Genomic DNA, 26,281 nt, shown 5'->3' with positions numbered 1-26,281 from the left:
GCTTGTACCAACTGCCAGCAAGAGTGGTTTTTAAAGCCATTCCGTTAGCAAACTTTCGGTTCTGCACATTCCTGGCTTACCCAAGGGAGGCCACAGGCAAACAAGACAGACATGATGCAGATCACGGCAGTGTCCGCAGTGAGGCTGTGGAAGGGCTGGCCCAGGGCTGGAGAAAGTGCTCCAGAGACCTGTGGACTTCTTGGGCCTAGGGGCTCATGGAAGGCTTTCTGGCTTGGGTGGTCTGAACTGGAGTTTGAACTGTAAGCGCTTGCCAAGTGATGCCAGGGCATGTTTTATGGGTAGAAGCAACTATTCTTGGGAACCACGAATGCTTTGGCCTATGAAGTGTAAGCTTGGAGGGCAAGAGTGGGCAGTGTCAGGTCTTCTCTGTGGAAGGTGCTGAGGTGGGCATTGGGTTCTTAGAGTGGGTAGTGCCAGGCATTCTCTGTGGAGGGTGCTGAGGTGGGCATCGGGTTCTTAGGGTAGGGCTGTGAGCATGCTCCCGTGAAGCTCAGTGGGGAGTGAGGAAGTCTAACTGGTATCCACACCTGGGTAGCCTTTTAGATGAATTTCCGTTTCCAAACTGAAAGAGAACCTTACAATAATTAAAGATGTATTTGAAATAAAAGAATAATCCAAATGAGTATTAAAAAGGCGTTATTCAAAAACTTGGTGCTAGAAAGCTGAATCAAAAGGTCCTAATGCTGGTGTCCTTAATCTTGTTTATTACTTACAGAGTAAAGAATTATATATAATTATTAGAAGCATACAGAGAAGATTAGCTTAGCATGGTCCATACACAAGACATGAAAATCTGTGAAATATTCCATATTAGAAAAAAAAACAAAAAATTATAGCTGAGTAGACTGACTAAAAAAATTATAATCTTAATTAAAAAAAAAGCCTTAATTAAAAAAAAAGTATAACCTTGAGGCTGGAGAGACGGATGGCTCAGGGGCTGCTCTTGCCATGGATCCAGGTTTGCAAAGGTTCCCAGCACCTAAATGGTGGCACACAGCCTTCTCCTAGCTATAAAAACCTGATCAAGTCATCCTCTTCTCATGACACAGGGACATAAACTTGAAGGATTTGGTCCCAGCCAAGTGTGAATTTGGCCCCTGTCTGCTCAGACAGCGCCTTAGTGTACATTTTACTGTCTTTTAAATTCTAAGTTAATTTATATTTTATGCATATGGATGTTTTCCCTGAATGTATATTCCTACATGTGTGCCTCATGTCTACAGAAAAAGGTATCTGATGCCCTGGAACTGGAGTTACAGATGCCTGTGAACCACCATGTGGGTTCTGGGAGCCTATCCCGGATCCTCTAAAAGAGTACCAAGTGCTGTTAATCATTGAGCCGTCTCTCCAGTCCCTTAAGAATATAGCGCAAGCTGGCCTTGAACCCGGGATCCTCCTGCTGTTATATCTTCATTATATCACACCAGCATGCCCCACAGCTGCCCTGTGAAAGTGTGCTGGGGAGGGCAGGAGAGACAGGAAGTTAGAGCAGAGAAAGGAGACTGCTCGAGGGGAAGGAGGACAGGCAGGCCTTCTGCAGACAGACTGAGAAGGTGTGTAGAGCTTAGAGTGTTTGCTGTCTGATGGAGTGGCATGGGCTGTGTTAGGAAGGTAGAAATGATCACACCTCCAGGTTCTGCCTCCTGTGTTCTTCAGTGTTTCATCTTGGGCCATCATTCTTTTGGTGACTGTTTTGTCATTTTGGTTTGGTGGCTGATGGGTGCATCACCACGCTATGGGGTCATGCTGTTGGTGTTGACTTGTGGCTGTGCAGTATACCGGTTTGTGCCGTTTTTCATTAGTGCAGTTCCCGTGTCCACCGGCAACTAATAAATCAGATTTCTACAGTGATGCCTGCGGGAAACTCTGGGCCACACTGTAGTCCCACCTGTTGTCAGGGAAATGCTCTAGACAGTTGAGCGCCTCAGCTTGTAGGCCAGGTTTCCAGACAAGTACCTGCCATGTCCCATCTGCCAGTCCCCAGATTCCATCTCCCTTATAGACCACTGGGGGTGAAGAGCCTCTGCGGTCACCAGGCCTGCGCCTGTGGGCAGAGCCCGTGCCCTGATCCTCTCCGTCGCCTTTGTGTTAACATGCTCTCTTCTCCCCTGTGCAGAAGTCAGCACTCTGAAGGATCTCTTTGGGCTCGCCAGCACTGGTAGGCATCTCTCCATTTGGGGTGCATAGGCTTGGGAAGTGCCCGAGTTCAGGGTGGGCAGGGCTTAGACAGTCAGTGTTTTATGATAGATGCTCAGATACCTTTTCTTTTTAGAGCATGACCTTTCAATGGCAAAATACAGCAGGCTCCCTAAGAAGAAGGAGAACGAGCGGGTGAGTGTCCTTCAGAGTCGCTTCTGTAGGGAGCTCGTCCTGGACCTCTTCACCCAGCTGGGTGACCTCTGCGTGGTGCTCTCGGGTTCTCTGCTGCCACTGGCAACTGAATCTTCAGGCGTACAATTCTTACTTCTGTTACATGATTTCCTTGAGCTAAACTTCCTGGGACTACAGACTTGTGCATGAACCAAACTCTGTGGCTTTTGGCACCTGCTGCTGTAGCATTTTCCCAGTGCACAGCACTGAGTACTGGCTTTGCCTCAGCTAGTCTTGGGGACCGAGGTGCTGTCACTTGGGTGTTTTCATTGGAGTTTCTTGTTAAGCCAAGGTGGACCCTTATCTCCATGCCTTTATGCTCATCTTGAAATGTTTGCGATGAACCAAATATGCCTGGTTTTGTGCTCTTGCATAATTCTTTTTTAATTATTACTTATTTTTTATGTATCAATCCCAGTTCCTCCTTCTCCTCCAGTTCCCCTCCTTCCCCCACATCCCACCCCACATCCAGTCCTCAGAAGTCAGCTAAGTGTGTCCAATCACCTCATTGAGGCAGGACCAAGCCACTCTGTATCCCCCCCCGCCCCCCCTCCCCCGTGCCTAGGCTGGGTAAGGTATCTCTCCATAGAGAATGGTCTCCACCAAGACAGTCCATGCATTAGGGGTAGATCCTGGGCCCACTGCCAGTGGCTCCACACACTGCCCACTCCACACCATTGTCCCCTGCATATTCAGGGGACCTAGTTCAGTCCTATGTAGGTTCCCCACTGTCAGTCTGGAGCCAGTGAGCTCCCACTAGCTCAGGTTAGCTGAATCTGGGTTTCCCCATCATGGTCTTGACTCCTCCCTGTCCTCGACTGTGCTCAGGGAGCTCGGCAGCGGATAGTTGTGGGTCTGTACCTGCTTCCATCTGTTTCCGGAAGAGGGTTCTAGCGTCTCTGGGGTTGCGGACTGTAGGCTGGTCCTCTGCTTTACGTCTGATACATACATTTGTCTTTCTGGATCTGCAGTGCCCTCTCAGAATGGGTTTTCTCGTTCCGTCCGTTCGCCCCTTGCAGAATTCTTGGACCCCATGAGCAACTTGAAGTTATCCTTCTCCCTCTCTGTAGGTGAAGACTGAAGTCGGGAAAGAGGTGGCGTCTGCACGACGGAAGCAGCACCTGTCATCCCTCCAGTACTACTGTGCGCTCAACGCGCTGCAGTACCGCAAGCGGATGGCCATGATGGAACCCTTGATAGGCTTTGCCCACGGACAGGTAGGGCCCTGCATCGTGAGGGGAGACCCAGAGCAGTGGTCAGGAGACATGGGAGTGTTGCCATAGAAACAGATGCACTGTATCCTGGGGATGTTCCCGGGGTTCGGTTCTTAGGAGAGCGTCCAGCTGGGCTTGACCTGTGAGGCCATATGTTCAGGAAGCTATGGCCCAATCTCAAGCCTCCCTCAGGGAAGAGCCTGCCTGCCCGCCCGCCTCTCACCCAGGAAAGCCTGTCCTGGCTCTGCTTTCCTAGTTGCAGCTTTCTTCCCAGGCCTTGTGGCTGGTTTTAGAGCCCGGTGTGTGTACTGTGGCTCACTTCCACCTAAGTTGGGTGGCTGACTTGGACAGAGGGTGTGCCTGTGCCTTCTCGGCACTGTCAGGCTCACTCTGGCGGAGCCGGTCTCCCGTGGCGTGCCCCTGAAGTTACTGCCAGTGTGCTCCCTCCAGGGCCATTCTCCAATGGCATGCCCTGTGCTTTCCGAAGTCTTGCGTGCAGGAGTTCCTCGACTCCTTCCCTCCTCCTCAGTGATCTGCTGAGTCTTAAGTGATGCTCTCACTTAAGGATGCCAGCCTAGCTGTGGTGGCACAGAGGCGTGTCGGGCCAGCCTGAGCTTTACCTGCCTTCCCCCTCTGTGACTGTCAACCCTTATGTCGGACAGGAGAAATGCGCCTAGAATCTTAGGTCATTTACAGTCTGGGAACTAAAAATGATAAGAAGAAACCAAATGTTCCTAAGACCAGTTGCCAGTTTAAAACATACATGAACAGCTTGGACTTTTGTATGCATTTTAAAATTGCATATATTTCCAAAGAAATTTATCATCGGCTTCAGTTAGGAAAGGGGGGGGTATGGGCATCTTTAAGCAGCCACCCACACTGTCTGTAATCCCTAATACAGTTGCTAAACGTTGATGGGGGAGTTCACAGAACTCAGCTCATACCTGCAATCTAGCTGCTCTGTCGTCTGAATAAAGATGGCCACTATGCTGACTTTCTGTCCTCCCCCCCCCCCCCGCTTCTCCTGGTTCTAGGATCTGCACTTGGCCCTGAGATGGCAGACTTGTTAGAGAACATGAACTTTGTAGTCACTTCCTGTGTGCCCTCCCAGGCTGGCAGCCCTTACCTTGGGCAGTAATCCCTACTCACCGGCAGGCCCAGGAGCATGGCAGGAAGGGTTTGTATTTACCGTCTCAGATAAAAATTTCCAGTCTGGGCAGTCTGTGGATCTTGGTTGGTGGACAGTCTGCCAGGACCCAAAGGATGTGACCAGGAGGTTCCTCGCTTTTCACAGCCCATGGCTGCACTGTCTCCCCAGCCAGGCTTTTAAGTGATTGTAAATCGGCCGTGGGAGAGGAGAGGAGAGGTAGATACTGTACACACACAGCCCGGCCTAGAACGGCAGAACCGTGCCATTGTTGCTGGGTGGCCCAGGCATCAGGTTAGAGGACCACGGAAGGAACATTTCATTTTGCATCTGAAAACTCCTCATTCAAGAGGCAGGACTGGTAGTAGTCCCTTCTCCATAGAACGTTGAAGTCCTCAGAGCTGGAGTTTTTCCTCAGCTGAGAGCTCCTGCGCTCATGACATGAGCTGCTGGGTGACTCAGAAGCGTGTGCCTGCCTCAGCCCTTTTGATCGGTGTTTATGGGGCACCGCCTGTGTTAGCTCATGTGTGTGCACGCTGCACCCACTCAGACTTCAATACCGCCATCAGGGGTCCTTAGAAAACAGATTTCAATACTGAGGTTTTATTATTTGTATAGGTTTTCCAAAATCATATTTGTGTGTGTGTACATACATGTGTGGGCGTGCACATGCTATGGCCTGCATGTAGGAATAACAGGACAACTGCAGGCTTCAGTGATTTCCCTCCAGCATGTGGCTCCTGTGGATCAAGCTTAGGGTGTGAGGCTTGGTGGCAAGGCTGAGCCATCTCAGGAGCCCTGCACAGATCTCGGAGTACATAAAGTGACCTGTCATATGGCATTGACAGGGTAAGCGCCAGGCAGGGCTTTAGGGCCCCCTCTGTTCATCATGTGCTTGGGACTGACACCCCAGAGAGCTCGGAGTAACTGGAGAGCAAGCTTGTTAAAACAATGTTCCAAAGGAGGTCAGCAAGGAAGGACAAGAGACCCCAGAGGTGGAGCCATAAGAAAGCAGAAGGCTGACTTAAACGATGAAAATTAGCTGATGAGTATTGTTTGGTTGACATTTCAGGGACTGAAATGGATTTACAATTTTGATCTGAATCAAAGGTCAGGGACCAGACAGAGCATGTGTGTGCTGCCTCATGAGATAATCCTCCTCATCAGCTGTACTTACCCCTGATGACCTAAAGACACAGGTGCACACATTTTCCCAGGGTGTTCTCGGACTCGAGGGAAGGATAGAAAACCCTGCTGATAACATCCATTGGCCTTTTAGGGAGAGACTTCAGTTTCTTGGCCCACTGCCCAGGCCAGGATCCACTTCCAGATGAGCCAAAAAGGCACATGGAGAGACTGCCCATGCTAGGTGCTTTCTGTCTGTCTGCCTGCCTGTGGTTCACAGTTGTTAAGTCCCTGTCATTAGGCACCTCAGGTCCAGGTTTTGGAAAGCCCACCAGAGAAGCAGGTTGGAGCTTTTTCGGCTGGGCAGCTGCAGGCATCTGTAATGCCCAAAAGCGTTTTCTCTCTCCCCTGTCTGGCCCTTCACATGTGTTGGGTACCCAGCTGTTGGCCCAGGGAGTGTGCTCAGGCAGATGTTAGCCCTGCATTGGGTGGACATCTCATGCTATACCCCATCAAATATCTGTCCATGCCTGCTGGTCCTGAGCATCTGTCACTTGGTTCTTCTCCACATAATGCTAGTGGTAAAACTGGTTTCAGACTCACGGAAGAGAAAGCTGCTGGTGGCAGTTTCAGAGGTGATCAGTTGTGGTTATTGGCACTGTTAGTATGCGCCAAGGGTTTATTCCCTCTCTCTATCCTGGTGTCTCCTGCAGTTCAGCAAGGCTGTCAAGCTCCATTTCCCCACTGACAAACACACTGTGGACTTAGGCATCTTAACCGCCGTGGAGGGATGCTGCCAGACTGCCAGCAAGGAGGGGCTGGAGCCACATCAGCTGTTCCCACACCATCTCATAATCAGGGAATCGTCTGTGACCTTTCCAGCTGATGTTCAGAGTACTGCCATTGTATCTTTCAGATTAACTTTTTCAAGAGAGGAGCAGAGATGTTCTCCAAAAGCATGAACTGTTTCTTGTCATCCGTTACAGGCATGGTTCAGAGGTAACGCTGCTCTCTCGGGCTAGGCCGTGGGTCTCTTTTGTCTTCCCACTGAGTCACTCTCACCCTGTAATCGTCACCTAGCAGGCAAGATCCCATCTTGAAAACACGGAACTTCCCATGGAGTCCAAGTGCTCACAGTGCCTGAATCGCCTTTGTTAGTGTTTAGGTGTCACATGCTGTGAGCCTGAGAGTAATGTGGATTAGCTTGCCCTCTGCGGTAGTGGAATCAGCAACCACAACAGCTCCACTTTTAGGGAATTCTAGGGTCATACTAGCTCACAGTAGACCAGCAAGATGCCAAGCCTTTGTGTTTACGTCGGCGAGCTGCAGTTCAGCCATGGAGTGCACATTGCAGTCCTCAGATGGTCTTCTGGGCTCGGGAGGGCTGCCCTGGCTCAGACAGGAGCTCTGAGGTGGCTCGTGGTTTCGTTTCTCTCTGCACATGAGTATGTCACTCTAATACCTATTATGACTGCTGTGTGTTGGGGCTGGGCAGATTAGAGTTGAAGAGTTAGAAGGTGGGAGGAGGAGTCAGGAAGTCAGACTGGGGCACATGAGGCCTGGTTCAGAACTTCTCACGCCACCAAGTGAAAATAATGAATATGGAATCTACTTCATTTGGGAAAATGAGAAAGTTCTCTTGAAGCTGTTACATTTCAGATAGCTTAAGAGACCTAGCAGGGCTGGGCGATGGTGGCGCACGCCTTTAATCCCAGCACTCGGGAGGCAGAGGCAGGCGGATCTCTGTGAGTTTGAGACCAGCCTGATCTACAAGAGCTAGTTCCAGGACAGGCTCCAAAACCACAGAGAAACCCTGTCTCGGGGGGGGGGGGGGGGGGGGGGAAGAGACCTAGAAGGAATTTACCCACGCAGAAGTTCATGAAGGGTTCTGAAGATGAGGAGTGAACCCCTGAAGAACCAGTGTGAACTCTGGCCTCCATGGCTGGGACAGGAAGCTGTGCTCTTCGGGAAAGCCAGGCCCTGGGCTTACCCAGTGACCAGCAGCAGGGGTAGAGCCAGGCCAGACTTAACAATGATGCCAGAGACATCTGTGACATCACCTTGTCCCCTTTGAGTGTTAGAGGACATCACAGAACCTGTCACTCTGTAAAGGGATTCTCATCTCTTAAGTCTGAAGTTTTATTTTGTTTTGCTTTGCAGACAGGGTCTCACTTTGTCGCTCTGGCTGGCCTGGAACTCTGCCTCCTGGGATCAAAGATGTACATCACTATTCCTGGCAGAGAGCTGATTTTTTTCTTAGCACTTGAATTTTATGCCAGTGAGCAAATACCACCACTGTTCTTCGGGCATGGGGACCTGTGCTGTTGCATTTTATGCAGGTGCAGCCCACCCACATGAAGCCCTTGGGCAGCATCTGGTGCTGGCATTAAATCTCTGCGTTCATATAAGGGACACTCACCTAGATGAGCTGAGAGCTGGGTGGAACAGCCAGGCTGAGAGAAGATAGATCCTGGGCACGGAGCGTGAGAACCTAGTCAGCGTGACTTTGCTGCACGAGTCTGTCTGCCCAGCTCCTCCTGCCCACCCTGGTTCTGTCTCTTGTGACCTTTCGTGAAGTGGGGCTCCTTGTTTTTAGTTTGCATTCTCAGCTGTGGGGGCCATTTGGGAATTTCTGTCCTAGACTTTAGAACCTACACCTGTTCTCAGTAGGCGAGTCTGGTGAGGCCAAAAGAGTAGCTTCTGTTCGAAGCAAAAGTTCCAAGTTTTCTACATGTAGAAAACTTGGCATGCAGCACGTGAAGCCAGGGCTATCACACTGGCTCCTTTCTCTGTGAGCAGTTCTTGACCAGTGTATGATGGTCTCAGGACAATCCTTGGCTTGTTGTACTTTGATGTGTCCCGGTCATTCCTGACTCTCAGCCTTCTCAGATCCTGAGCTGGGCAGTGCTGTTGCGCTCCTTCCCTTAGGGGTGATAGGCTACCTGTGTGTAGACCCTGAGGATGGGTTCCCAGAGCAGCTCCTAGGTCTGAGTGTGACCCTGGAACCAGTGTTCCAGAGTGGCAGGCTAGTAGAGGGTGGATAGCTGTGCCCCATGGAAAGCTTCTGGCTCCATCTGTAATGCGGGAAGTGTCAGTGGGTGAAGCAGGCCCTGCCCCCTTGTGGTGAGTTGGCCTGTGGAGAGTGACTGACCTGGACCCTTCTGTCTGAAGCATTCAGGTGGAACTGGAAGCTGAGGCAGACAAGATGCGTGTGTCCCAGCAGGAGCTGCTTTCAGTCGATGAATCTGTTTACACTCCAGACAGTGATGTGGCCACACCACAGATCAACAGGAACCTCATCCAGAAGACTGGCTACCTCAATCTCAGAAAGTGAGAAGCCATGCAGCCTTTGGCTGAGCTCACCCTTCCCTGGGAAGTGGCCCCGGGGTGGTGGTCGTGGGTGACAGGCCTGACACTGAGACAAAGCTGGCAACAGTATCCAGGGCTCCAGGGGCTCCAGGCCACCTGGTTTAGACTTCATAGTCATTGTTGTCGCTACAGGCATTGAGAGTCATAGTCCTGGGCCCCTGCTGGCTGAAGGGTAAGAGCAATGCCACAGAGCCTGTGCTGAGGCAAGATCAGTTAGATTTCTCCAGGTTGGATTGTACCTGTCACGATCATGTCTTTAAATGTCCGCCTGCTTCTAAGATCCCAAGAGGCTGCGGCGGTCAGGTGTGGAGCGCACTGGTGTTGGTGGCGGATTCCTGTCTAGGATGCATGAGTCCTGCTTCACTGCTGTTGACTGGACTCTCGTTTGTGGAGGGCCCTCCAGGGTTAGCAGTTGCTGTGTAAATAATAATTTTGGAGCAAGACCCACAGTGTCTTACACATGGTTGCTATTTAGTTATAGTAAACTAAGTATATCATTAGGCTTATCTGAGAAATTGCCAGCTCTTTTCTGCAGGTGAAGCCTCTCCCAGGCCTATCAGTGTAAGACTATAAATGTTCCCATTAGTTCTGTGGCAGGGAGGAGCCACTCCACAAAGTTATGACACTTTTGCCAAGAAGCTGCATTTTTCTCATGTATGCAGCCCACCAAATGGGAATGTCCTCCAGGTAGAGCCCCAGGATTGGGGGAGAGGTGCTGTGACCCCATGACTGGTAGAATCAGAACAGTTCATTCGACATCCTGGGGAAAGGATGCAGGCTTCGGTTCCTCATTGTGATGAACGGGTCCTAGTTAGGCTGCTGGGTTTGGAGGCCGACGGTAGGCATGTGCCTGCAGTGCTGGCTTCGGCGCGGTCACTCCTCACGGGAACAGCCGTCTTCCTAGTGACTTAGGCTGTGTTTCTGCCACTGTTCACGGCATGAGTTTGAGTTTCCGTTTAATGCAAAGACATTTCTAAAACACGCCAGTTTCTAATAATGGGCAGCATGGTACGGAGGGAGGGTGTTCCTATGCTCCAGTGCTGATGGGTTTCCACATGCCATCCCCACAGCAAGACAGGACTGGTCACCACCACCTGGGAGAGGCTGTACTTCTTCACACAAGGCGGGAACCTCATGTGCCAGCCCAGGGGAGCCGTGGCCGGAGGCCTGATTCAGGACCTGGACAACTGCTCTGTGATGGCCGTGGACTGCGAGGACCGGCGATACTGCTTCCAGATCTCCACGCCCAGCGGCAAACCGTACGCTCTGTGTCTCACTTGGGCGAACAGTGTCGGAACTGCCTTAACAGAAAGAAGGCTCCTAGCCCAGGTTGCCACGCGCCAGTTCTCCACGGGAGAGGCCACGCTGCAGGGCCTCCCAAGGGTGGTTTCTAGTTCTCTGTAAATAGAGACAGTGACCACTTGGGCTCAGCTCACCTTGTTCAGGACCCCGTGAGGATCCAGCTGTGTCTTGGGAGGGGAGGGGACGTGGATAGGATAGATGTAGCAGGTGGTGCTTGTGCTTGTCAGATATCTGAGAAAACTGGGAGTCCCTGTTTCAGAGCAAGGCTCAGGAGTGCAGGCAGGAAACTGTCCAAGAAGTCCATTTTACATCTGGAACATTTTCTACAGAAGTGTCATTTAACCACACTGTCCCCACACCTTGAGAACTTGTGGGCCCAAAGGCGATACCTGAAAATGTGGTAGCATGTAGCTGTCACAGTGGGTCTCACCCCAGTGGGTCCCCTCATGTAGGGCAGTGTTTCAGTTTGTATTTAGGGTTCTAAATCCTAGGAAATACCTCAGGCTTTGCCTGCCTAGAGGGTAGTGGTGGGAATGGTGGGAGCCTGTGGGCCACCCCTTCCCCAAGTTAGAGCAGTTAGACACTGTTCTTCCTGACAGTGCCAGTGGTTCAGGACTAAGATGCCCAGGTTCTAGTGGTCCCATGTAGTTCCTCTGGGTCTTCCCAGGTACACAGATGGCATCAGTGTTCCTCTACCACAGAGCCCCTGAGAGCTGAGGCCACCATAAAGGTGGAACATCCTTGGTGTATGGACTTTCAATGCTTGAATATACGCTAGGTCCTTCCTCAAAGAAGGACAGGGGGCAGGTAATGGCCTATCTTGGATCACCTAGGAAGAGCATCAAGACAATTCTCATTTGTAGTCAGAGGCTAGATGATCCAGGTCTAGCCTTCTCACGTACAGAAGAGAACGCAGTCTGGAGATAATGTGTCCCACTGAAGGGCCAGGCCAACAGCCGCTTTCCTGAGGCCAAGTTGTTAGTGAACATCTCCTTAGTCCCGAGACCTGGGAAGCACTGATGCATCGTGTTTGTTTCAGGGGGATAATTCTCCAAGCAGAGAGCAGAAAGGAATACGAAGAGGTAAGGCTCTGTCTGTCTCACCCCTGTCCTCCTGGGATGAGCAGCTGGGATTCAGTGTTCTTCCTAATGTCCTCCACAGTGGATATGTGCGGTCAACAACATCTCCAGGCAGATCTACCTGACGGACAACCCAGAGGTAATTGGCACCTGCCTGCACTCCACTGCAAGGTAGGTGTCCCTTCCCCGACTGAACGTGTCTGTGGCTTACACGTAGGCCGTAGCCATCAAGCTGAACCAGACGGCTCTTCAGGCGGTGACTCCAATTACTAGCTTTGGGAAAAAACAAGAAAGCTCTTGCTCCAGGTAACTAAAGGACAGGGAAAAATGACCCTCTGTGGAGCCGAACTGCTAGGAATCTGAAATGAGCTGTCCCAGCCCTCACAACCCCGGATTCCACTGCACCCTGTGCCACACAGTCGTTGTGGAAATGCGCCCACATCCACAGCACAGGCGATGGGCGGAGCCAGTACTCAACCTGATTTCAGGATGCCTGTCCAGTCCACTGGGCCGGACCTCAGTATGAGACAGACGTGCATGCTGGCCAGTGGCTCTACAAGGGCAGGGTGGCCCTCGTCCCCTTGCGTGTGTCCATGATCCTGCTTGAGCCTTTTCTGCAGAGACGGGTGTTTTCATAATTCTTTCAATAAGTCTATCACTTGTTTATTAGCATTGAATATTTTGCTATTCTGTTGGGGTGTGGTAACCTGGGCTACCTTAGCTTCTCAAGTGTAGGAGTTACAGGCATCCCGTTACATCTGGTTTTGCTGTTCTCATTAACTGAGCATGCACACAGCTTCCTTTGAATACGGCTTAAAGATGTATTCTAGGATTCCTGTTTATTCCCGGCTGCCCAGACCACGAAATAACCACACAGAAACTATAGTTTTTGCAATACTCTTTGACCAATAGCTTAAGCGTATTTCTGGCTTATTAATTCTTTTCTCTCTCTCTCTCTCTATATATATATATATATATTTATTTATTTATTATGTATACAATATTCTGTCTGTGTGTATGCCTGCTGGCCAGAAGAGGGCACCAGACCTCATTACAGATGGTTGTGAGCCACCATGTGTTTGCTGGGAATTGAACTCAGGACCTTTGGAAGAGCAGGCAATGCTCTTAACCTCTGAGCCATCTCTCCAGCCCCCTGGCTTATTATTATATCTCAATTTAACCCATTTCTATTAATCTGTATGTGGCTGTGGCTTACTGGCAAGGTTCTGGTGGGCTCCAGAGGTGTCTTTCCCTGGTGGTGGCTATGTGGCATCTCTCTGTTGAAACAAAAGAACCCCTTTTCCAAAGCAACAAATCCTTAGACCCAAAGTCTGAAGTCATAATACCTTTAAAATACATATGTATGCTGCTTTAGCTTAGCAGCCCATACAATGAAATGGCTCTCTGTACTTAGCTCATTCAAAGTCCAAAAATTCAAAGAAAACACAATAATGCACATAATTCAGACTCTGTATTTTCCATCTTTTCATGGCTTTTCTTTACTCCTTTTAATCTATGACTGTTGTCTGTACTCTTTTTAAAGACTTTTATTTTCTTAAATGTCTTCTTATAACTCTCTGTGCTTTTTCTTCTCTCTCCCAAGCCTACATATATTTATCCAACACTGTGACCCATTTAGAGGTTTTTTTTATTGTGTATCTGCAGTTATTTTCTGACCAAAGACTCCTGTGTTTTGTCTCTGGGAGTTATCACGTAGTTAGGTGGTAGGGGTGGTCTTATCTGTTGTCAGTGGCATCAAGCAGCATGTGAGAATCAAGACTCTGTCTTTAGTGGCATGGTAGAACTCCACCAAATGTTCGACATAGTTTTCTAAGCACTTCCTTTTAGGCCACTAATTAATCCCCAGGTTCGTGCACTTGGCATTGGGTATGCGAGAAAGAATGATAGATAGGCCAGCAGATAGATTTGAGTCATTGTAAAAGCCTTGGTGACCCCTGCCCAGGAATGACAGGCCATGGGGACAAGGCTGAGGGGTTAAGGGGCAACAGTCAGAACCAAGTTTACAAAAATGACTGTGCATCACCCATAGGATGAACTGGATATGGTGTGTGTGTGTGTGGGGGGGGGGGGACAGGACTGTTTCCAGGCTGGCATCTTTGGGTTCTAGCCACATTTCACGGGGTAGACGTCTGTCAGATCCATACAGCACTCAGGTATTGGCACATGTGAGAAGGTCATTAAGGGCTTAGGTCCAGACCGTGGAAGACGAGAAGTGCTGTGACATTCTGTGCCTGAGGCATCTGCACTGCACCTTCAGAAGAATTTCTAACCTTGAGGAGAAAAGGCAAAGTGCAGGACAGGCTACCCACCATGCGAGGAGTGTGCTGCTTCTCCTGGCTGTCTCTGTGGATGCATGTGAGCCACAGTGCATGTTCAGGAGGCACACAGGTACCAGATGCTGTGATGACTTACTGAGAAGGCTTAGTGGTGATAATCTGGGCTGGTCACAGGAAGACTTAGAATTGCGCTATACAGAAGCAAGGAATACGTGGTATGTCTGTCTCAGGTGAGCGGAAGGGGGGGTTTCAGGAAAGAACAGCCAGGTTGCAATGTCGGATTCAGACATCTTGTTCTTTCAGCTCACGTTTTCAGAGCCTGTGGTATGTCAATGGTGTAAATGTGAACAGCCTTGTAGTCTCACTCCAAAAACCCAGTCTCTAAGTCCTAACACTGCCCAGAATGTTGAGCAGCGGAGGGCCTGGAGGCGGTAAAGAGGTGAAGGGTCTTTGGCCAAGGACGGTAAGTTGACGACTGTAGAACGGACTGAGACTAGCTGAAGCTTGCTTTTATTTCAGTATGTAAGTCACATCAGCACTAAACAAGTGACTCAATTTGCTCAATTTCTTTTTTATATTTTAGTCAAAATATGAAAAATTCAGACACAGAAAATGACAAGACTGTTCCCCAAGCAGCAGGCAGCGCTCCTGACACAGAGGAACTGATTGCACCAGGGACACCCATTCAGTTTGATATTGTACTTCCTGCATCAGAATTCCTCGACCAGAACAGGGGCAGCAGGTATGGCCTCAGGCCTTGGAAAGTGAAAGCCTGGTCTTGTCTTTACTCACCACCGAGGACTCTACTACTGTGCCAGCCTACTGCTCGCTGTCAGGACTGCTGACCTCTGGCTGTTCCTTCCCCTAGGCGCACCAACCCTTTTGGTGAGATGGAGGACGCATCCTTCCCCGAAGCAGAAGGTAGGTGCCCAGAGGTGCTCCTGCAGGTGGGAAGTCATGTGCTAGAACTAAGGTGCAGCATAGGAACTCAGACCTGACCTTCCAGTTTGTTCCAAGAAAACCTGGACCAAGGGTCTAAGCTTTAGCCATAACATCACCTTTTTGAAGTACCTGCCCAGAAAACTATCACATCTAAATATAAAGCAGATTTTCAAAGAGGGAAAACTGGTCATAATTAAAATAGAATCGTGGTAGCAGACATCTGTAGTTCTATCAGTAGGGAGGTTGAGACAGGAGGATTACTGAGTGCAAGGACTAATTAATTCAGATTCTGAAGTCTCAGACTGTTCCAAAGATTCCCCTCACGTGTAATACCTAAGAATTTGCAGGAGATGAGATGGCTCAGGGTTCACTTGCTGCTCTGGCATTCAGTTCCTGTAGCCCACACGGCAGCTCATATCATTGTAACTCCAGCGCCCTCTTCTGCACTCTACACACACCAGGCGTGCACAGTGTACACACAAACATGGTTGGAGAGAGGACTCAGTAGTTAGGAACATTAGTGTTCTTGCAGAGGACCCCAAGATGGGTTTGGTTCCCAACACCTGTATAGCCTGCTTTGACTTCCTGTAACTCCAGTTAAGGGATCTGATACCATCTCTGGCTTACATAGGCATACACACGGTATACATACATGCAAGCAAAACCTTATACATGTAAAGATAAACATTAAAGTTTGGGTAAACATTGCCTTTGTTGTTATATTAACAACCTGTGCTGAAAAGTGGGCTTAGACAGCTCCATGCACCTGGCTGACTCCGCCCAGTACAAGTAGTACCTCGGACTCAGGTGGATGAGATGGAGCATGCCCAGTAATCCCAGAGCTGGAATCAGTGAGCTAAAGGCCAACCTAGTCTACACAGCATGACGCTGCCTCAAATGCATCAAACTGTTATATAACTCCAGACCTGCGCATGGTGGCCCACACCTTTAATTCTAGCACTAGGAAAGCAGAGGCAGGTAGATCTGAGTTTGAGGCCAGCCTGGTTTACAGAGCGAGTTCCAGGACAGCCAGCGCTACAGAAAACCCTGTCTCGAACAAACAAGAGAGTAAGACCCGGGGCCTCACCTGTTCTCAGGTCCTGATGTCAGTGCTCAGTCAGCACGTTATGTGATCCTGAGTGTGTTCTTGTAGATTCTCTTCTGCAGCAGATGTTCATCGTTCGGTTTCTGGGGTCAATGGCAGTTAAGACAGATCACACTACCGAAGTGATTTATGAAGCAATGAGACAAGTCCTGGCTGCTCGGGCTATCCACAACATCTTCCGCATGACAGAGTCCCATCTGATGGTTACCAGTCAAACTCTGAGGTACGTTCCTCACATACCTGATTGCGTGTGTAAGGAATGGTAATGTCTGATACTCAGAATAAAAGATGCATACTTTGTAGTAACGCACAAGTGTGATCCCAGCGTACGGGAGGCTGGAGCAGGACTGATACCAGCACAGACCCTGTCTTCAGAGTCGTTACAGCCAGGCAGCAGGGGCGCACGCCTCTAATCCAGTTCCTAGACAGCCAGGATTGTTACACGGAGAAATCCTGTCTCTGTTCTTGGTGACTATCAACTGAGTATTCCTTACCTGAAATGCTGTGACAGTAGTGTTTCTGACTTTGGTTTTTGTTTTTTCAAGTTTGTACATCCATATAATGATACCTTGCAGATGGGGCCCAAATTTATACAACATTTGTACATTATACACATAGCCTACAGGAACTGTTACTATACACAGAATTAATAATTTAGCACAGGCAACAAGGTTTCACGGTGTGGAGTTTTACAGAGTTTTCAGGTTAGGATGTCCGGCCTGGACTATCCCCAATGACGCCACTGCTGTGCAGTCACCTCAGACATTAACAACAGAGACTGTGAAGCTGTGTAAAATAAAAATAACCCAACTGCCAGAAGAAACTCTGGAGGCCTGAGGATGGCAGCATCTGCTCCTATTGCCCTCCACCGTAGTCCTTAAGTCTCAATGAGCTGGCAGCAGGCTCCCAGGACTGACCTGTGTTCAGCCTCACTAGAAGCTGGAGTTAAAGGTTCATGCAACCACACCCAGCTTTTAACACTGGTTCTGGAGTTCCCACAGAGCAAGTGCTCTTACCCACTGCATCATCCTCAGAGAACCACAGCTGCACACAGCTCACTCAGAACCTTACTGGCCTCTCACCATTCCTCCTTTTTCTGAGTGGAATGGAGGATGTGTTTCCGTGCTTCAGGGCATTAGAGTTGCTAGTGTCTATGTGGAAGAAAACCATCACAGGACATGATTCACCCATGCTACACATCAGAACTACAGAAACCACAATGTTAATCTCAGGCCTCCGACTGTTCTATCTGCTGTGGTGTAGGGGAATGTGGTATAGTAGTGGTGTTGGGATATCCTGACTTATTGGGAAGCCAGGATGTACTTAGAGCCGCAATAGGACAGCTCGGCCCTGGAGGAAAGATGTCCTAACTATCCGGAAGCCAGGCTACCTGAAGCTGAGGTGCGGTTGATGATGGTCTCCCCGCAGGATACAGGGATCCTGCTCCTCTCTTGGAGAGCCACTACAGCTGGGCTCTGCTGTTTCCTTAAGGGAGTACCTAGCAGCTGTCTCCTTCTCCAGCCCAAGATGTTTCTTCTGCTGTCTGCTAGGGGAAGCCCCCTGCAGAAATGCAGCAATTTAAAAAAAAAAAAAAAAAAAAAATATTTCTTTCACTGGCTCTGATTCTAGAGACAAAGCATGTTTCTTTGACACTAGTTTCAGAGCCAGGGCACATGTCTTTAGTCCCGGGTTCAGGGGTAAAGACTCTGGGTTTAGAGTCAGGGCGCTCAGATTGGTCGGTTTCCTGCTCCAGGTGTCCCTGTTACCCCACACCAGGTACCTTGGCTTTAACACTGCAGCACAGGTTCACGTAGGACTGTGTCATCTTTCCCTGAACCAGGCCTTGCCATTTCATGATGCCCTGTAAACTCAGAGTATGACACCGTGTGTGTAGTAACACGTCTCTTATAATTTCAGGTTGATAGACCCTCAAACTCAAGTGTCAAGAGCCTGCGTAAGTACCTGCTCCATCTTAATGTTGACGATTACACCCTAGTTCCCCTCTGTCCCCTGTAACACAGCCTCCTTCTTTAGCTCTTTCACAGAGAATAGTTGTGTAATTATTCATCCTGTCCCGTCCTGTTCCCCTCCCCTCAAGTTTGAACTTACCAGTGTCACACAGTTTGCTGCTCATCAAGAAAACAAAAGACTGGTTGGCTTTGTCATCCGAGTGCCGGAGTCCACCGGAGAAGAGTCCCTGAGCACATACATTTTTGAAAGCAACTCAGAAGGCGAAAAGGTGTGTCTGTCCATCTCTGCCCTCCCACACCTATCTCAATAAGGCTATTTTTAATGGGTTTGGGTTTTGACTATCCATCTTAATATCTAATTGGCTAATTATCCATGCCTCCAACCAGATATTCAGACAGTAATACCTTCTAGGAAGGCCCCACCTAAAGACAACGCTAATAGCTGTATACAATTGCCTAGTGCCACAAAATGCTAAAAGGTACCTCTGTTCTTTTAAAGCAGTGGTTCTCAATCTTCCAAATGTTGTGACCCTGTTGTAACACAGTTCCTCATGGTGTGGTGACCCCCAACCATAAAATTATTTTTGTTGCTACTATGTGACTAGTTTTGCTACAGTTATGATTCATAACGTAAATATGTTTTTTCAGTCTTCTTGTGGCCCTGTGAAAGGGCTGTTTGATACCCCAAGGGGTCATGGCCCACATGTTGAGAACCACTATTTTTAAATAAATTAAAGCAAAAGTTACAATAGAAAATAGTCTCGGAGGAAACCAAGGAAAGAACATCAAAACTGTTGTTTTGTATGGAAAACCAGTGAACTCATCTGGTATATAGAATTTATCAAAACCAGACCGTTCACTGAGTACTTGTGTGTATAAACATGCAGGGGGAAACACCCTCTAAGAAGTGTGAACAGGGTAGTAACCTGTCTAACAGTGCCACTGAGCATGGCCCCGGTAGCCAGAGCAGCCAGCAGCCTCGCTGCTCTTCAGAACACACTTTTCCTACCTTTGCCCAATACCATTTCTCTTGTTTCTTACAGATATGTTATGCTATTAATTTGGGGAAAGAAATTATTGAGGTCCAAAAGGTAAGCTGTATTTTAGTACTGGTTAGTAACTCTCAAAAGACATAGCAGGACACCCACTCTGTGCTAACGCTGGATTCCTCTGTCTGCTAACACATCCTCCCTGACTGAGCACTGCTGCAGCTGCTGCATTAACTTCCTTGCTTGCACTCAGCCTGGCTAGAGCTCTTCTTTCAAGTTAAGTTTCAGTTCCAACGTAAAGGTGCTCATCACCTGCCCAGCCGAGATCCTAGAGAAATGAACAGAGACCTCCGAGCTGTCCAGGAGCGAACACTCTCCCACTAATCAGAAAAGCTCCTGAAGTGGTCTTTACGCTTCAGTCTGCCCAAGAGGGCAGGAAGGGATGCACACTAGCATGCAGCGGTGTAGGTCAGAAGTGTGCGCACTTGCCATGAAGGACCTCTCCTGAGCCTTGCTGCAGTCTGAGGACTCAAAATTCCACTCCTGTAAAAACCACCAAGAGCAGTACGAGGACAGATGTGCACAGGGGGCTCCTGTGCAGCTTTTGCCAACTCCTGGTACATAGTTAAAAGACACAGACACAATGGCTTGAAGATGTGCAAGAAGTTTTCTGAAGGGCTGCCCTATAGACTCTAGAGGAAGACAGCTATAGATAGGGCACATCAGTCATGCTCCTATAACAGGAAAGCCAGCTTAGCATCTACAAATCATCCCCATGAGTTCCTTCCGATGGGGTTGCAGCCCAGAACACTGAGGGTCAAGCCACAGGGGTCTAAGTGCATCTTAAGCTTTTCTTTTTCCCCCTCTTAAACTCTCTTAACTTCAGGACCCAGAAGCACTGGCTCAACTAATGCTGTCTGTACCACTAACCAATGATGGAAAGTATGTACTGTTAAACGACCAACCCGATGGCACTGGCGGAAGCCCAGGTGACAGCAGAGGCGCAGAATCTGAAGCATAACTCCCTTGGGCATCGGGGGTCAGAGCACTTGGGAAGGAGAGCCGCCTCCTTAAGGGTTTCAACCTCTCTGCCGTGCAGGCACACTGACCTGACTTCAGAATGCTGACAGTCACATGTGGAATGTAGCCTTGGATACCCTGACACAGAAACTTGGGAGGGAAGCAGTAAGCAATGGGTGGCGTCGTGCTTACCCACCTACAAATGCTATTTTGGGTGCTCTGTGGTAAGTCTTCGTTCCAGACTGTGCTGTTGGGTACCCAGCATGAGAACTATAAAAATGCAGTGTTCACTTTACATGGATGGGATCACTTCCGTTTCTACGATCCTTTTCTAAAGAAGACAAAGTCCTGGATCTACAACGTTAAATACTAAACAGTTCCTATTAATATGGTCTATTTTTGTATCTTACATAGTTGTAAGTGCCTGCCACTCTGAAGCTGTATCCCCGGACCTCATGGCATTGCTCTGCACTTGGTCTCAAACACTAGCAGAAATGGCCAGTCTTCACAACAGGACTTTCTGAACCAGCTTTCATTCTCTTAAATGTGGCTACTCACTGTGAGCAAGGGACAGCCCCACTAGTTCCTCTTCTTCTGAGCCAGACCTTCCTCAAAGGGACCAATTAATTTTAGAACTCATCTTAAGCTCACCTGGCAGTGGGGCTCAGGGTGAAGTTCTGTTTCTACCCTGATGGTTCTGGTTCCTGGAGTTTCAGACCAAGTCCAACCTGCTAATTATGAAGTAGAGATAAAGATCTTGAAATCATGCAATATACTTAATTGTAACCAGCTTTATCAACCTATCTTTGTAATAATTTAGCAATAAAAATGACTGTTTTATCTCTTTCTGTGCTTACTGTGGTTAGTTTATAGGCCATCTCTAGAAGAAAACTAAAGTCTTGCTCTGTGGCCCAGGCTGGCCCTGCAGTCCTGCTTCTACGTTCTAGAATAGAGATGCCGTCATGTCTGGATGTCAGGGACAGCAGCACACCTACATCTCCCACACCTGGGGCTGAAGGAGAATGGGTTCAAGGCTAGCTTGGGCCATGTGTGGACTTCAAAGCAGCCCAAACTAAACAAAATACTATCTAAAAAAACGCAGGGTTCACTCTGCGCATAAGTGCTTGCTGACCAAGCAAAGGACCTCAGTTGAGCTTGCTGGCCGTCTACTCTAACTTCACTTTACTCCAATAATTCAGAAGTTCCATTTTAGAGAGCTGAGCCTGTCTCAAAATTAAACAAAAATAAAGTGGAGAACAACAGAGAAAGAACCAAATATCATCCCCTGGAATGCAGATGTGTGCACGCACACATGAGCACCTACACATGCACAGACCACAAAGAGGAGTCAGGACCCCACCTTTAGACATGTTCAGCAGGTTCAGCAAGCTGGCCTCAACCTGAGTCTATAGCCTAAAATGAGCTCACGGGTACCTCACACGTTTCTGTAACAGCCGTTCGGGCTGGGTTTCTGATGGGTTGCGAGACTGACACTCTTCGTCACCTTCCTTGCTTACAACCTTCCAGAGGGGTCAGAGATGAAGCTCAGTGATAACTGAGTTGAAAACAAAAGCAATAGGGCTTTAGCTCAGAGGCACAGCACCTGCCTGTCATGAACGAATATGTCCTTGGGTTCAATGGCTAGTACTGTATACAGCAAACACCCACTAAAGCACTATACTGACTGGTTAAAACAAGCTATGCAAACCCTGAGATAAAAAGACATGATTGACAGAATGGAAACATTACCGAGGAGAGACAACCAAACAAGACCCAAGGACCTAAATATATAAAATATTTGTCAGGACAAAGAATTTCATAGGTTACAAGGGCTTGGAAACAAATACGCTTTCTCAGATAACCAGGAAGTGAAATCACACATGTATAGCAGGTGGCAGAAGTAAAGCAATGACTCACATCCATGGAAAGCATGGGGGTCAGTTCCATGTTCCACAGTGCGATCCAGAACTGCACCTGTCCTAGCACCTTTCAAGGGCATGTATGAAGATGACGGCAGCATGCCAGACATAGAAACCCAGTTCTCAACAGAGCACTGGCATGCGTGTGACCAGATATGGCAGAAGGAAAACATCAGCTACAGCTGTGGATCAACATGAAAGGCACAAAATCACAAGATTCACGTCTATTAACTGACCTGCCATACTTGGCAAAACACAGGCTGTGAAAAGCAAGGGCAGATCACCACTAGATCCCATAGGAGGTGGGGCAGCAATGGGGACTAGTGTTTCACATAGTCTAACATGCATTGCATATCTTAACTTTCAAAAGCCAGAAGCAATGGGTGACTTGGTCTTTCGTCTCAACTTACCAAAACTCACACTAATGCATTAAAAGCACAATAAAGATTACCATGTGCCCAACTGAGAGATGGGAAGAATCTTTTTAGAAGCTAGTTGGCTGCCAATTTCTACTCTCAAGAAAGGCAGGGTTTCTCTGTAGCTTTGGAGCCTGTCCTGGAACTAGGGAGGCAAAGGTAGGCAGATCATGGATGTTTTAATCCCCCCACATACGTCCCTTCATGATAATGGGAGCAGCAGTACATTGTCTGCAACTAGCTGAGCCCCTTACCAGGGATTACTAACACGTACATCAGATGAGGAAAGAGAGATAACAACCTAAATGTTACACTAGCTAATATTAACATCAACAGCACTTTATATACAAGTGTTGTTTTCTTTCCTTTTTAGAGACACAGTCTCATCATCTAGCCCAAGCTGACCACAAACTCAAGATCCCTCGGTTCTCTCCCAAATGCTGGAATATGGTAGATGCCACCATGTCTGGCTCTAAGGTACTGTTTTCCTAATATATAAGTGCTTTATATTAAAAAAAAAAATTAACAGTCTTTAGATGCAAAGCAATCTCCAAACGTTCTCAACGCATTAATTTTGAAGGTAATTCAGATACCGGAGATGAGTATTTTTCTAACATTTCATTACTTTTGTAAACCCAAAGATTAAATACTTTAATACATTTTTTATATAGGCCATGCTTAGAGGTGTTTTAGTCCCCTTCACGTTAATGGTAGCATTATGAAAACTATCTCACTACACACAAACCTATAAATGTATTTACAGTTCTTAAACATGCTCCAAAGTTATGCTATCAGCTACATATCACCTACATTCTTTGGTGTACCTTCACTGATAGGAACTGGAGATATCCAGTAAGCTAAGTGATAAAGAGCCACACCACTGGAGAGGGCGGATCTATTTTCTGGCTCAATTTTTTTATACATATAATCAACTACATGTAAGTATTTACTTTGAGCTGAACTCTGACTCTGCCATCCTCATCTCTGTAGCTGAGTGATTCTGCTTGAGTTCCACATCCTTACCCTTTTTACAGTCCTATTAAACTGCTCTTAATGTTGGGAGGCCTTGGTTAAAAGAAAACAATGTAGCCCAAATGTCCCTGAGCAGAGGACCACAGTCTAAAATGTCTGTCACAGGAAGCTGGAAAGAGAATTATGCCAAACTAAAGGTGAACAAATCTGGTTTTCTTCACCCAACAGCCCAGCATGAAAACAGTGGTCTATTGCAGTATTCCTGCATCTCCGTTTTATCCATGCAGCACTACACAAGGAAAAAGAGGCAGCAGTTAGCTCTCTCTCCAGCGTGAGGTCTGACAGACCATCTCATGTCTTCGCTGTCCCCACATCATCTGCATACGGTGCCTACCTGTAACCCCAGCACAGGGGAGGCCAACGCAAGGACACGCTTAAGTTTAAGGCCAGGCTGAGCTACAGACAGTAAGACACTCTCTAAGGGAGAAATAAAAACTCTGGTTATTATGACTTCAGAACACTTCCTGTTTGTAAACCGCACAAGTTATTTTAACATGTCACAGAAACTCAGGAGAGAGAGTAACTTCACATCGGTTCTCAGCTGAGACAACTGACCTATCAACAATGAAGGATCTACGAAGGAGAGGTAGGAACCACTCAGCCGACTGCCTGTCTAGCTCAGTCCTCAGGCTCACACCACCAGAGTCACACTAACAAGACCTACTGCTGAAGACATTTAATTCTGGCCATAAATATCCAAGGGAAGGACAATGTTGAAATTATATTTATTAATGTTTTATTACTCATAATGTATTCTATTAGAGTTTGGGGAAAAGGAGAACCCCCAAACTCAAGTGAGATAAGAACCTTATTGTCTTTTACAAAATCTAATTAGAACTGACAATGTTATGGTTAGTTCTTAATTCCTGAGAACTGGAACATCATTAAGTTTTTTGTGAATTTACAACAAAACACATGTTAATATTTCAGTTACAGTATGTCTGAAAAAACGTTAGCAAGGAAAACCATCATCTAATGTATGCATCAACTCAAGCGTGAATACACTGAAGCCCTGTCGCTCTGCAGTTTAAGACCATTTAAATATATCTCTCTTCAGAGATTTTATTTCATCTACACAGACTTATTATAATTCACCCAGACTGTAGTGACATTAGTTCTAACTACAGGTAGAACAATTATGTCACTTTCTTCCCAATTTTAAGTGTCCAGGGAGACAGTATGTAAACTCTAATGTGCAGGAATAATGATGAATGAACATTTTTTTAAATGAAAGAAAATACTGATACTATAAATGGTGACAAATCTGATATAATCAAATCCAGTATCATTAATATAAACATTTATAATAATGAAAATATAAATTATTAATTATGCAGCATGCTTTAGGGCCATCTCTACAGTTAGTATCAATTACAAACATTAAATGCCTTTAATCCATCTTTTGTCCATAATTCTCTAAACCATGTTTAACATAATAAAAAACATTTCCAATCTATTCTGTTTCTCCTGATTTAACAGTCATAGTATTTAGCTTGGGCTGGGAAAGTTCCCAAGCCTAATCAATGAGTCCCAGGCAGGACCTTGTACTTCCACTCCAAAAGCTGGGGCCACGGAGCCATGTCAGAATTCTAAGTGTTAGGATTATTTCCAAGATTTATCCAAAGAAATAGTTAAGCAGGCAAATGCAACAGAAAAACAAGCATTTCCAAAAGAAATGTCTGTATTAATCTAAAGTTTTAAACCTTCCTTTTCACCCCAAAGGCATCATTTTATTCTACCTTGAAAAGGCCATGACGGTTTCACTAGCTAGCAAGCACAGCTTCACAAAAGGAACGCTGGCTGCTTGTTAGGAACTACCTTTCCTCACGGCCTTTCTTTCTTGAGCATCAGAAAGTGACACACTAGTTCCATTCTCACAGTGGTAATCACTGACAGCCTGCCATAGTGCAGTATTGTTTAATCATTACACTGGATTTAAAGTAAAGATCTGTCTAAATTGCCACCAGAATTTCAATTTAATGTAACGAAGAAACCTGAGTTTGGTTGTAGGATAATTCATTCTTGTTTTCCCCAGTATCAGAGTGCCTTCAAACGCAGTGAAGCTTCAAGTGGGAGTCTATGGCTTAATCTGAGTTTTCTTTGAGATTAAGTAAATCTTATATTTAAAGCAACTGTTGGAGGATAAATGTTCCCAAAGCAATGTAAACTATTATAAAATGTCTCATCAGACATCAGCAGCTCATGAAGAGTTACATGGGAACCGGTTAGCCACACTGCACAGACGGTCACACAGCACCTCACCTCTAGCGTCAATGCATCCTCAGGGTCTGATCAGATGGTCACGAATTTCAAGCTCATCTCTCTTTAAATCGAGTATTTACTGGCTGTGTACAGCATATGCACCGGCTTTCCTATGACTTGAGATCAACATGGATCAAAGACACACACAAATTACAAACACAGAGAGTACAGGAGATGGAAAGCAATGGTGTGGGAATCTGGACTTTCCCTTTGATAGCATCATGTCAAAGAGTCCAGCAGGAGCATCTTTAGCCTATACCCCAAAGATCCAGTATCTGCTTCTCAGCCCTTGAAAACCAGAGCATTAGAAATAAAATGGGCTTGACTCCAGAGCACTGCCATACAGAATTTTCCATGATGTGACCTAGGAAATGACAATTTCTCAAGCAGTCTGTAATCCACGGCACTGGGAAGGTATCACGACACCCAGCTGACCCCACACCATCATCTCACAGCAGGGTCTGCAGACGCAGTGCCCTCGGGGACATCGCCATTGCTTGCTTTAGTTTCTTCTGAAAGCAAGAGAGAAAACATCAATGGAAATACCTGTCGGTTTTACAAAAGTTAATTAATAAATACAATTTGAAAAAAGCTATGCTATTAAATGTCAATTTATAAAGTTGCATCCATGAAGTATTTTTCTAACATCACAAATTATATTAGTTTGTTTAAATGTTAAAAAATCTTCCTTCCATCAGCCTA

At 47.3% G+C, this 26,281-nt stretch overlaps 2 protein-coding genes across 4 annotated transcripts in view; one reads left to right on the top strand and one right to left on the bottom strand.

The window, feature by feature from the left end:
- The window catches only part of Appl2 (adaptor protein, phosphotyrosine interacting with PH domain and leucine zipper 2), a 41,285-nt gene extending 20,489 nt beyond the window's left edge, over window positions 1–20,796 (top strand). The window contains exons 6-21 of one of the 3 annotated variants that reach the window (XM_050145550.1): window positions 2,138–2,179; window positions 2,294–2,352; window positions 3,462–3,608; window positions 6,794–6,876; window positions 9,049–9,207; window positions 10,317–10,505; window positions 11,588–11,630; window positions 11,710–11,766; window positions 11,845–11,933; window positions 14,508–14,666; window positions 14,793–14,845; window positions 16,020–16,194; window positions 17,889–17,925; window positions 18,070–18,210; window positions 18,985–19,032; window positions 19,817–20,796. In XM_050145550.1, the coding sequence (XP_050001507.1) occupies window positions 2,138–2,179; window positions 2,294–2,352; window positions 3,462–3,608; window positions 6,794–6,876; window positions 9,049–9,207; window positions 10,317–10,505; window positions 11,588–11,630; window positions 11,710–11,766; window positions 11,845–11,933; window positions 14,508–14,666; window positions 14,793–14,845; window positions 16,020–16,194; window positions 17,889–17,925; window positions 18,070–18,210; window positions 18,985–19,032; window positions 19,817–19,951 (1,616 nt within the window). In that variant the 3' untranslated portion in view covers window positions 19,952–20,796. Of the gene's footprint in view, window positions 1–2,137; window positions 2,180–2,293; window positions 2,353–3,461; window positions 3,609–6,793; window positions 6,877–9,048; window positions 9,208–10,316; window positions 10,506–11,587; window positions 11,631–11,709; window positions 11,799–11,844; window positions 11,934–14,507; window positions 14,667–14,792; window positions 14,846–16,019; window positions 16,195–17,888; window positions 17,926–18,069; window positions 18,211–18,984; window positions 19,033–19,816 lie in introns of all 3 variants that reach the window. The other 2 variants (XM_050145553.1, XM_050145552.1) reach the window with 2 other exon arrangements.
- Window positions 20,797–24,025: 3,229 nt separating this feature from the next.
- Window positions 24,026–26,281, bottom strand: part of Washc4 (WASH complex subunit 4) — a 47,829-nt gene continuing 45,573 nt past the window's right edge. The window contains exon 33 of the mRNA XM_050145549.1: window positions 24,026–26,091. Within this exon, the coding sequence (XP_050001506.1) occupies window positions 26,024–26,091 (68 nt within the window). The 3' untranslated portion in view covers window positions 24,026–26,023. The remainder of the gene's footprint in view (window positions 26,092–26,281) is intronic.

The sequence above is a fragment of the Alexandromys fortis genome, unplaced genomic scaffold (assembly GCF_014885135.2).
Source record: "Alexandromys fortis isolate MF-2015 unplaced genomic scaffold, M_Fortis_MF-2015_v1.1 scaffold_50, whole genome shotgun sequence".
NCBI lineage: Eukaryota > Metazoa > Chordata > Mammalia > Rodentia > Cricetidae > Alexandromys > Alexandromys fortis.
This window is presented reverse-complemented; position numbering and strand designations above follow the sequence as displayed.